Below are 12919 nucleotides of genomic sequence, written 5' to 3' on the forward strand. Positions count from 1 at the left end.
TGTTGGGACATTTGGTCCCATTATATTAGGTTTACCAAGTACACACACACACACACACAAAGCTTTAGTTTTTAGTAGCACAATGCAAGTCACTGGAAACTAGGGGTGCCACTTCACATAGTCAATCTATGTAAAAGCGTCACACGGACATGCCTGTTACGTGTGCATGGAGCTCTAAACCCACTCTCCACCGTGCCTGTCATCCTCTGACAGAGAAAACACGCACCTTCGGCCTTCCCTGCCAGACCTGACTAGAGAACAGAGGGACAGATCAGAACGCATCCTACTGACAAATGCATTTAGCATCTAATCTGAAGCGTACATGGAGCAAAACCTACAGCCAAAGGATATTATCAATTATCAATTAGATTAACATGCAAAGCACACTATTTTATATCTACATACAAAAACAACAAAGCAGGATTATGGCGACAGCTGGATTTAAACACAATAGTTCACTGACGTGCGTTGGTTAGCACTCTGGCTCCAGCTCTGGTTCGAGTCTAGACTGCAAAATGTTTTGGTTCTATTCCCTCAGCCCATTTTACTTCTGTAATGGGACATAAAACAATGCGGGACAAGACGTTTGAGAAGTGGTGCATGTTTATTATTTTCATGAACTACAAAGACACACTTTCTTCAAATTTGGAATTATACGAACTCATGAATAGTGCACTATAGCGTAAATTAGTGTCCACCCACTTTTTCAGCTGCACTGAGTTTTGTTTCCATTAATTTTTCCCATAGGGATTTTAAAAGAGTCTTTGTTAAAGTGTTATAAGCCATGATCCAAACCTATCACACATTACAAACTTTTATTTGAAGCAAAGAACTACAAAGCCATGAAGCACTGCAAATGACAATCTAATTAAAAACTATGCAGAAATATAAGTGAGATTCTCTGATTGGTGGAATTTTCTGGACAGCATTATGGGTAATGTAGTTTTTAACCACAAATTCAACTGTTAAACAATTATTTTAAAAATAAGATCAAATAATGCAAACAGATGGCTTCAATAAAAGCATATACAATCGATTCACAACTTGAAACTCAAAGTAGGTCTTTCTTTAAAGGCTTATACATTTTTACTTCTGGTACCCCACTGTTGCACACTATAAGACCAGTAATGTGCTTTAAGAAAGTTGGATTTCCTGTTGACTTTAACTCTATGCAGGTCGAATACATGCAATCACTATGTGGCACATGACTGTTATGACAGAGACCGAGGGGAGAAATGGTTGCCTGTCTCACCACAAATCCACACCTTCAAAACAATACGTCATCTGCTACCGCTGCTGTTTCTAAGAACTTCTCTACAATGATGTGCCGCCCCAAGAGGCATTAACTAACAATAAATGTGTCCAGCTCACACTGCTGCACTCAGGTGTTTGTGACAGTGCCCTTATTCAAACAACTTATTCAAAAAGTGACTTCAGAAGACTCTTTGTCCAAAAAAGAGATCAAAGACATTATTAAATGATATGGACAGTTTCACTTCAGACAACTCCAAAAGGTCACTGTATTTCAAAATAGATCATCATAGTGATTCAGAGAATAGAAGGAAAAGAGATACATAATGAAAGAAATGAAAAAAGCCCATGACCGTATTAGTTAAACGCCCCCGCCACAAAACAGAAATCTGTAGGAGACTTCACAGAGGCCACAAGACTCCACTCCTCTCTTCAGAGAATCAGCCACCAGATTGGTTCCTGGGCTCTTGTGGTGTGAAGACTTTATGAGCTTTCAGGTTTTTCCAAAACCACACCTGACCACCAGTGATCTGCTGACAGATGCAGTGTAGGAGGCAAAGATAGATAGAGCAGCCATAGGCTATACAGACCTTTAGATGTGAACAAAGTCCCTCAGGGGCTCTTGTTCTACCCAGCAATCAATTCCTAAGAGGCCCTTTGGGGGAATATTTAGCTAGTAGTCATAAAATAGTCTTCCATTTAAACATCTACTTGACCACAGCTTACCAGGAATTTGGGTCTTGTTAAATGTGACTAAACTGGCTGTCTGGCAAGTGCTCAAATGGATGAAGTCAACATGAAATTTCATGAACACACAACCATGTTTACATGCACTTGAAGAATTAAAAAAAGAATTAGATTGTATGAGCTGTGAGGCTTTGAGCTTATAGTAAAAGAAACATGGTCTTAACACACCAAGAATGATAACTATAAAGATAACTACATTAGTGTCCACACCAACAGACGATCTGCTGCTTTAAATGCTTGTGCTCTTTAAAGTTGAGTAAATTCTGATTGCCTGTCAACTTTTTTTTTTTATTGTTCATCAGCTGCAAAAAAAAAAAAAAAAACATTCTGAAAGTGATTCCAACAATTTTGTTTCTCTGTGTCATTACTGTTATAGCTGTGGAGTGGACTTCCCTATTCTCATAGAATTAGAAGGATTATCAAAATGTTATATGTACAGTATAGTTATTGTAATAGTTATCGCCCCTGGTGTGTATGGGTCTTTAATCTTTAATCATAAACTACAGCTACAATACTGCAGCAGCAGTTCATAATCTGCATTTATAGGGTTGCGACAATAAAACTGACACTGTGAAAGTGGGACTGTGATATTGGCAGGATCCAAAATTAACACTCGCCAAGTGCTAAATGAAAACTTGTATAAATTGGTTTAGGAGATTTAATAAAAAGGTGTTGTATGTAAAGCAACATGTAAAGCAAACAGTAAAGGATGCACTGGCAATGCCAAAGTCATGAGTTCGATTCTCAGGGAAATGCATGAACTGCTAAAATGTATATCTTGAATGCAATGCCAGTTGCTCCAGATAAAAGTATTTGCCAAATGCATAAATGTAAATCACAATGCAATTATTGATAAAACTTCTGATCTTATTCCAGATTTGTGGAAATGCATACTTAGTGGTAAAAACACAGATATAAAAATATAGGGAACAATGACCTGCACTGTTTGTTGAAAATATACAAATGAATATGAAAAAAAAAAAAAAAATTAATGGGCAGCAAAAAAAATAAAAAATCTCATTAATAGAAAATGAGTCTTTGACAAGTGTGGCAAACAAATTAATTTTGGACCCTGAATATCACATTGTCTGATCTACTGTGAAAAAAAAACAAAAATGATAACACAATCTGCTTCTTTGCAAAGAATATGAAGCAGCACATATGAAGTGTTTTGGTATTTCAGTGAAAGCAGTTGGTAGTAAAAGAGAGTGGTTAAGCAAAAGTAGAGAAGGGAGTGGCACATGTGAGAGTGTGCGTGTTACCTGTTTGACTCTGTGTGACGGTGTGTGTGGATGAGCTGCTGGTTGTGACAGAGTCAGAGGGGCCGGTGGGGCCACAAGAGGCGGGTGAGGTGGAGGCGGCTGATGTGGGGTTGTGCTGGGCAACGTGAGCAACTGCAAAACCTGGAATGCAAACACACAGGCACATGCAAATTGCTTAGACACTGACAGACCTGGTATCACTGAATGTCCTGGCATACTTTCTGTATCAAACTGAATTACTATTGATACAATACCAGCGACACTTGTGACGTTAAGGGGTCAGAGCAAACAAAGAATGTAATTAAAAAGGGAATTTTATTTTGCCAACGCGTTTCGGCACACAGGCCTTCTTTAGCCCTGACGAAGGCCTATGTGCTGAAACGCATTGGCAAAATAAAATTCCCTTTTAATTACATTCTTTGTTTGCTCTGACCCCTTAACGTCACAAGTGTCGCTGGTATTGTATCATTAATCATTTTTCTTCCCACGCACCTTGTTGATTGTGTGAACTTGCACCAGAACAATCATACAACCTATTCAAACTTAATTACTGACAAAAACAAGCTGGAACTGCGGCTTAGTCTGGCCATTACCCCTCTCTAATCAGTAATGACCCACCTCCACCGTATTAGAAAATAATATAATAATAATAATAATAAAACACCTTTACTTGCAGATTATTGAAACACTAATTCATCACATTACTATATTTTGGTATAAATAACCTTAATTACCAAATTACTTTAATGTGATCCAATGAGAGGCAATGAACAGACCAGGCTTTTCAAAACACTTGGCATCAAACCAAGAGTTCTGGGAACCACAATCTCTTTTACCTGAACCAACGACACGTCATCAAAAGGGACTGAGAGACAGCTATTAGTCATCCATTTCCCTATACAGAGAACTCACTTTTGTGAAATTAAGAACCAACACAATCCTACCCAAATCTGAAAGTATCGATACATTTTGTAAATACTGAGAGATTTGATGGTATTGCCCCACTCTTCTTTGCAGAACTGCTCAAGTTCAGTTAAATTTAATGGTGAGCGTTTGTGGACTGCAGTCTTCAAGTAATTCCACAGATTTTCAGTGGGGTTTAAGTCTGGGCTGTGACTAGGCCATGCAAGGACATTCACCTTTTTCTCCATTAGCCACTGTGTGCTCAGTTTTGCTGTGCTTTGGGTCATTGTCATGTTGGAAGGTAAACCTTCTTCTCATTGACAACTTTCTGGCAGAGGGCAGCAGATTTTCCTCAATAATTTGATGGTATTTTGCCCCATCCATTTTTCCTTCTATCCTGACAAGTGCTCCAGTCCCTGCTGCAGAGAAACACCCCCATAACAGGATATTACCACATCCATGCTTTACAGTAGGAATGCAGTTATTTGGATGGTGAGCTGTATTGGATTTCTGCCAGACATATTGTTTGGTGTTGAGGCCAAATAATTCAATTTTAGTCTCATCTGCCTCAGAATCTTCAAGGTGTGTTTTGGCAAAGCTCAGTCGTGACTGCATGTGGCCTTTCTTGAGGAGTGGCTTTTTTCTTGCAACCCTCCCATACAAGCCACATTTGTGGAAAATTTGTGATATTGTTGTCACATGCACACAACGACCACTCTTTGTCATAAATTCCTGCAACTGCTTCAGAGTTGCTGTAGGCCTTTTGGTCGCCTCTCTGATCAGTTTCCTCCTGGCTCTTTCATTCAGTTTGGAGCGACGTCCTGATCCAGGGAGGATCTGTGTTTTACCAAATACCTTCCACTTCTTAATAATAGACTTCAGTGTGCTTGTAGGCATTGATAAAGCCTTTTACATTTTTTGTGTCCATCTCCTGACTTGTGCCTGTCCACCCATAGTTGATTGTCTGCATCAGTTGCACTACCAAGGACTGAAATGCTCCAGGAATGCTAAGCTAATCAAAATGACCACAGCTGATCACAGTTGAAAGTCAAATGAATTTGTGTGCCATTGAGAAGGTGATTAGCTAAACCTGATTGAGTTTACAAAGCATTTTTAGGAGGGGGGTGATGGCTTTTTTCTTGCAACCCTCCCATACAAGCCACACTTGTGGAGAATTTGTGACATTGTTGTCGCATGCACACAATGACCACTCTTTGTCATAAATTCCTGCAACTGCTTCAGAGTTGCTGTAGGCCTTTTGGTCGCCTCTCTGACCAGTTTCCTCCTGGCTCTTTCATTCAGTTTGGAGCGACGTCCTGATCCAGGGAGGATCTGTGTTTTACCAAATACCTTCCACTTCTTAATAATAGACTTCAGTGTGCTTGTAGGCATTGATAAAGCCTTTTACATTTTTTGTGTCCATCTCCTGACTTGTGCCTGTCCACCCATAGTTGATTGTCTGCATCAGTTGCACTACCAAGGACTGAAATGCTCCAGGAATGCTAAGCTAATCAAAATGACCACAGCTGATCACAGTTGAAAGTCAAATGAATTTGTGTGCCATTGAGAAGGTGATTAGCTAAACCTGATTGAGTTTACAAGTCATTTTTAGGAGGGGGGTGATCCTGGCTGCGTCGGAAAGCCTAGGCAACTGACTTGCTGCCACGCTGCCCTATCAGGCAATGACTTTGCAGGCAGTGTTTTTGCACGAAGGCACCTCATGAAACTGATTTCGGACAGGCTTCTGAGGCAGAGAAATAACATCAAAAGTGCAAAAAGTTAGTCAGAAATATACATTTACACACAAACCAAACGCAACTGTCAAGACGCCATTTTTATTTTTTAGCTCAACTATCACGGAATGGAACGCACAGGATTGTGGGATATCAAAGGCAGCGAAGGATACATCTATGCTACCTTCAAAAATCAATCAGATGAAGGTATCTCAAGAGACAGGAAGTGAAGCTAACTTTGGATTCGGACGTGCCTTGATGCCTTCCTACCTTGGAATGCGTCCTCCGAAAGCAGCATTTTAGAGCTTTTGGACGCAGAACCTTTTTCCAACTCTGTGATTGTTTTTTATTTTTAGGGGTTCAAGCACGTAGTGCTGAAAACCTAGTGTAATTGTAAGGATTTTAATTATTATTATCCTTCTCTGCTAAAACTGATCGTGTAGACCAAACCGTAAGGCCTAGAGAGCTGAAACTTGGCCAGATGGTAGAGCTCAAGAAGGGGAGAGACTGGCAAAGACTCACCCCAATCGGACCAGAGGGAGCGCTACAGCGCAAAAAACAAAATATTCATACATTTTTGGCCATAGCTCCGAGCCCGTTCGTCGTAGACTCAAAAATTTTATTCTGTTTTATTTAATCCTTGGGTCAAAACAAACAAAACTGCTTGCTGACGGATTTTCTCTATGAAGTCCGGTTTTTCCGCAAAATTGAGTTATGTCCAGAACCTACTTTTGCGAACTCCTCATAGGCCGTTTGTCCGATTCGCTCAAAACATGTACCATCTAGAGACAGTCACGACAAAAAGTTATCAAAAGAATTTCAATCGGTGATTCACAAGTGAAACAGGAAGCTAAAACGTTCGAAATAGGTGGAGCCCTTTTTACTAAAATGGCTATAACTCCTGAACGGAATGAGATATCTTCACCAAACTTGGTGTGTACATGTGTATGAGCTCAATCTTTGGTCAAATTAAAAAAAGTTGCGGAGCTTGGCCACTTGGTGGTGCTATAAGACGAAGTGTCTTTGTCAAAGGTGTCACAAGGGTCTACGAGGACATTCGCGTATCTCAAAAAACATACTTAAACTTAAATGAAGTTTAAGCACCTACTAGACAAGGTTAACGGAGGCTGATCAGAACGAAACTCAGTGGGCATGTTCGACTCATGGCCCTAAAGGTCTGTAAGAATTCTGAAAGAAACCGGTCACTGGTTGGCATTAACAAGCTTTATGGCTCTGTAATCATGTGTTGTTTCACACATCCACACAATATGCATATCATTTGATAGATCTCCTCATACTGAGCAACTTTGCCTCAAGAACCATTGCTGTCAGCCAAATCATTCATTAAATATTAACAATTATGTTAAAAACCTACTTTTGCGAACTAGTCCTAGGTTTTTCAGTCACTATCAATCAAACGCCTACAGATTCATTGGACTCTCTAGATCAATAATTATCAAAAAAAAAAAGAACCATTGCTGTCAGCCAAATCATTCATTAAATATTAACAATTATGTTAAAAACCTACTTTTGCGAACTAGTCCTAGGTTTTTCGCTCTATCTCGATCAAACCACTGCAGTAATATTCTCTGGACTCTCTAGATCAATAATTATCAAAAAAAAAAAATTTATTTTGTCCTTTGGTTAGCTATAATGGGGTCATTTAGAAAAGGGGCATGGCCAAATATACCCAAAAGCCTATAAAATCTAAACAAAACCTCAAAACTTCACGAAACTTAGTGAGCATATGCGACAGATGATTCTCAACAAGCATGCAAAGTTTCATGGAGATCGGACCATGGGTGGTGCTATAACAGTTAAAAAGGCTTCAAAAACACAATATTTCTATGGTAAATGACCTCAAATTGCACATAAAATTTTCATATATTCACACATACACTAAATCTTCATATCATATGATAGATCTGCTCATTCTGAACAATTTTGTCTCTAGGACCACTGCTGTCAATCAAATTCTTCTTTAAATATTTGAGATTATTTAATAAACCTACTTTTGCAAACTAGTCCTTGGTTTTTAACTCAAAATATAAAATCAGTGCATTACAATTCTCTGGAGTCTGTAGGTTAATAATTATCAAAGCAATGTTGAACTTTTGCATTTGGACTGTTATAACAGGGCCATTTAATAATATGGTCTTTACCTACTGCACCCAAAGGCCTATAAATTCTAAAAGAAAACTTAAAACTCCACAAAACTAAGTTAACTCATGCATCATATGATTCTAAACAAGCATGCAAACTTGTATGGAGATTGGACAAAAACTGGCACTATAATGGTTATAAAGGATGAAAGCAGTATATCTCTAAGTTAAACTCCATGAAATTGCAATTCTAACCACTAGATGGCAGCATAGGACCACTAATGGGCTCATTCAACTCACTAATATAGTACTTTTCACAGGTGTTGCTTTTGGATTCATATTTAGACATTATGAAATCACTATTACAACATTTAAGATCACATTTTGTCACAGTTTACCACTTCATTTACATTGAGAAATCATATTTTGCATTTAAACCACATTATTATTTCAGTGAGACTTGAAAATTGTGTTATAAAGAGAAGACTTGCAGTAAGCATTTTGTTACCTATCATTTACTTAAAATCTCTATATCTACAACAAAATATGTTTGCGTGTGTGTGTGTTTGTCTGTGTCTAAGAATGCTTACTGTGTATATTAAGTATTATACTTTAACACTTTCATTTCAGATTGTGTAGGTATGTGTTGCAATATTCTTCATCGTGGATCTGTTATGATGTCAGCCCAAAATTTTTGCAAGTCCTATTTCCTAACAGCTTAGATTCAATAAATCCCTTAAAGTGCTTGAACTTGCAGCAATATATATATATTTTTTTTTTCTGACATGTTGGTGTTATCATATATCTTTCACTGAGTAAACTCAGCTGGATAAAACAAAAACTGTGTCTGTCTTCATTTCAGGCTGCAAAGCAACAAAATGTGATTATTTTAAAGGGGGGGTGATCTGCTCATTCTGAACAATTTTGTCTCTAGGACCACTGCTGTCAATCAAATTCTTCTTTAAATATTTGAGATTATTTAATAAACCTACTTTTGCAAACTAGTCCTTGGTTTTTAACTCAAAATATAAAATCAGTGCATTACAATTCTCTGGAGTCTGTAGGTTAATAATTATCAAAGCAATGTTGAACTTTTGCATTTGGACTGTTATAACAGGGCCATTTAATAATATGGTCTTTACCTACTGCACCCAAAGGCCTATAAATTCTAAAAGAAAACTTAAAACTCCACAAAACTAAGTTAACTCATGCATCATATGATTCTAAACAAGCATGCAAACTTGTATGGAGATTGGACAAAAACTGGCACTATAATGGTTATAAAGGATGAAAGCAGTATATCTCTAAGTTAAACTCCATGAAATTGCAATTCTAACCACTAGATGGCAGCATAGGACCACTAATGGGCTCATTCAACTCACTAATATAGTACTTTTCACAGGTGTTGCTTTTGGATTCATATTTAGACATTATGAAATCACTATTACAACATTTAAGATCACATTTTGTCACAGTTTACCACTTCATTTACATTGAGAAATCATATTTTGCATTTAAACCACATTATTATTTCAGTGAGACTTGAAAATTGTGTTATAAAGAGAAGACTTGCAGTAAGCATTTTGTTACCTATCATTTACTTAAAATCTCTATATCTACAACAAAATATGTTTGCGTGTGTGTGTGTTTGTCTGTGTCTAAAAATGCTTACTGTGTATATTAAGTATTATACTTTAACACTTTCATTTCAGATTGTGTAGGTATGTGTTGCAATATTCTTCATCGTGGATCTGTTATGATGTCAGCCCAAAATTTTTGCAAGTCCTATTTCCTAACAGCTTAGATTCAATAAATCCCTTAAAGTGCTTGAACTTGCAGCAATATATATATATTTTTTTTTTCTGACATGTTGGTGTTATCATATATCTTTCACTGAGTAAACTCAGCTGGATAAAACAAAAACTGTGTCTGTCTTCATTTCAGGCTGCAAAGCAACAAAATGTGATTATTTTAAAGGGGGGGTGATTCTTTTCTATACCCACTGTATGTATATGTATATATATGTATATATATATATATATATATGTAGTACTGCCTTTACAGTAATGAGAGAGAGAGACAAGAGTCAGAGGTTGCCCAAGCGTTCTTCTTTGTTGTCTGAGGATGCAGACCGCAGTTGTCACGGCAACCCTACTCTCTCAACTGCTTCCCAGAATTTGGAAAATGCAGCTGGACTGTTCAGTGCAAACTCATTATAACACATTAAAGTAATTTAAATTAAACTTAAATATACATTTAAATAGAAATAGACAAACATAGATACAAAACAAAATATATACAAATAATTTAAAGGTGACATATCATGAAAATCTGACTTTTCCAGGTTTTAAGTGCTATAATCAGGTCCCCGGTGCATCTACCAACCAAGGAAACGTGAAAAAGATTAACCCAGTAACTTTGTTTTGGTAAGCCTTTTTCTGCAAGCATCTGAGAAAATGAGCGCGTCTGATTTCGCTCCCTTGATGACGTGGCAAAGGGATCTCATTATAATAATATTACATATTGTAAAAAGGGGCATAATATGTCTCCTTTAATATTCTTGTGACCCAAACTATATGCAGGGTGGTCTCACACACACACACACACACACACACATATATATAAGTATATCACACTTAAATACCCATTAAACCACATTACTTTGTGAATGACACACTGGTCTGGAACCAAAAGTCTACATAAGGGTTGAATATCATGACTGCTCAGAATCACAGCTGGTAGAGAGGAAGTATTACCTAGAAACCTTTTTCAAAAAAACAGAACCGTAACTTAGAAAAACACTAGAGAAATTCTGGGGAAAACAAAATTAGGATGTGCAATGGTTTAAAATTAGTCAAATTTCTGTGCAAATCTCCACAGAGAAAAGTGAGTGAGCAAGTCCCTTTCAGAAATAAAAAATGCAAAAGAGGCAAATGTTTCACAACATATATTAAATATATCTTATACTGTAACAGAAACAGGAACCTCTGATGTTGTGAACACTTTCCTATAAAATGGGAACTTTACATTAAGACTCATCTACCACCAAATCATCCAAAAGACTTGCTCAAAAAACTGCAACCGAAGACAGACTAGGCATTCATTTTTCCATTCACTTGAGAAATAATATATACCAGAGCTTAGCAATAACTTTAACTGTCAAAGTTAGTTTTTTTTTTTTATTTTTTTTTTTATTATTAGATTAACAAAAATGTGAAATTATAAACTAAACTACTGTCAAAAAGTTTGGGGTTTTTAGTTTTTTTTAATGTTTGTTTAAAAACAAATCTCTTATGCTCATCACGGCTGCATTTATGTGATCAAAAAGACAGTAAAATGGTAATCTTGTGAAATATTACCATATAAATATTAAAATAAAAAGCATTTATTTATATTTTAAAATGTAATTTATTCATGTGATGGCAAAGCTGAATTTTCAACAGCCATTATTCAAGTTTTCAGTGTCACACGATCCTTTAGAAATAATTAATAATATGCTAATTTGCTGCTCAAGAATCATTCCTTATTATTATCAATGTTGAAAATAGTTGTGCTACTTCATATTTTTGTGGAAAACAAAATGCATTTTTTCATAATTCTCTGATGAATAGAAAGTTCAAAAGAACAACATTTATTTGACATAGAAATCTTTTGTAACAATGTCATTTTTACTGTAATTTACTGCTGTTATTTAATCAATTTAATGCAACCTTGAGAAGCATTAATTAAAAAAGCTAGAAGCATTAAAAAAATATACATATATGCGAAATAAAAACGAAAATATGCAACTGTGGATAACACCTGGCCCCTTAAAGGCAGAGTAAGCGATTTCTGGTAGCCAATGTTGATATTTGAAATCACCAAAACAAACACGCCCCTACCCCAAAAGGGTCTTGCTCCTATTTTGATAGCTCCGCCCCACATATACGTACGCAACCCAGGCAACGATTAGTTCTGTGAAACAAAGCAAAACCAATGTTACACCATGTCTACGGACGTGAGCGGCGCGGCAAGGAAACTGCTGCCGGGTTTTATTTATGACGTGCTGACACAAATTTCAAATGGTTTTCAACGGTCGTTTGAGCACGTCCAGTGTAGGCAGACTTTAGCTGTTGTAGACACAGTGTTACTCACCCATTGAGAAGAAACAAAGCAACCTCGACGTCCGATCGCAGGCCTCCGCTCCTTGAGTTCTCTCCAGCGCTGGAAAGCTGATCCGATATTTACACGGGTCCTACTTCTTGCCTTATCCTTCCGCAGACATTTTCCTCTTTTGCTTTTTATCCGCCATCTCTATCTCTCTGTCGCTCGGCTCGGCTAATGTCCGTCCCATGCACTGAAAGCTCTCTCCTCCACATCACGAGACGAGTAGACACGCCCCTTATTGCTGATTGGCTACAAGTTTGTTTTGCGATTCGGCCCGAATCAGTTTTCTAAAGTGTTTTTGAAAAATCACATACCCTGCCTTTACCCTTCTGTGATTTCCTCCTTAATGGTTCACACATGTACCTGGAACTTTATCTACAGAGGCGAAGGCTGGGCCGCGTCTGGACTGGTCATAGAAGCGAAAAGGGAGAGATGAAGCAACAGACGGTTGGCTGAAGCCCAGCACCTCTGTGGAAGGCTGAACAGGAAGGTCCAATAGAGCTGCAGGATGTATGTTTATGGAAAGAAGGGAAAAGAAAGATAACATGAGCAAAAAAATGTGTGATGGAAATATGCATTTATTTTTTTCCAGCTACACAGTAAAACTAAATCGTAACAGGATGAATATCCAAGCTAAAGGGAAATTCCATGTTTTTTGGAATCAGTACAATTAAACTTATTGCACCTGGCATCAATTACTTCGACATTTTATTCTGGCCAGTTAAATTATAACTAAAGTCCACATTAATCCCCCACCCCCCCACCCCCATGTTGC

General features: G+C 37.5%; 1 protein-coding gene across 1 annotated transcript in view; it reads right to left on the reverse strand.

Moving 5' to 3' along the window:
* LOC107729183 (protein CLEC16A-like) overlaps positions 1 to 12919 on the reverse strand; it is a 46103-nt gene that overhangs the window by 3761 nt on the left and 29423 nt on the right. The window contains exons 12-13 of the mRNA XM_016539595.1: positions 12508 to 12645; positions 3261 to 3401 (exon numbers count right to left, since the gene is read on the reverse strand). Coding sequence (XP_016395081.1) covers positions 3261 to 3401; positions 12508 to 12645 — 279 coding nt within the window. The remainder of the gene's footprint in view (positions 1 to 3260; positions 3402 to 12507; positions 12646 to 12919) is intronic.

Source organism: Sinocyclocheilus rhinocerous, unplaced genomic scaffold, assembly GCF_001515625.1.
Source record: "Sinocyclocheilus rhinocerous isolate Xijiao unplaced genomic scaffold, SAMN03320098_v1.1 scaffold1029, whole genome shotgun sequence".
Lineage (NCBI taxonomy): Eukaryota > Metazoa > Chordata > Actinopteri > Cypriniformes > Cyprinidae > Sinocyclocheilus > Sinocyclocheilus rhinocerous.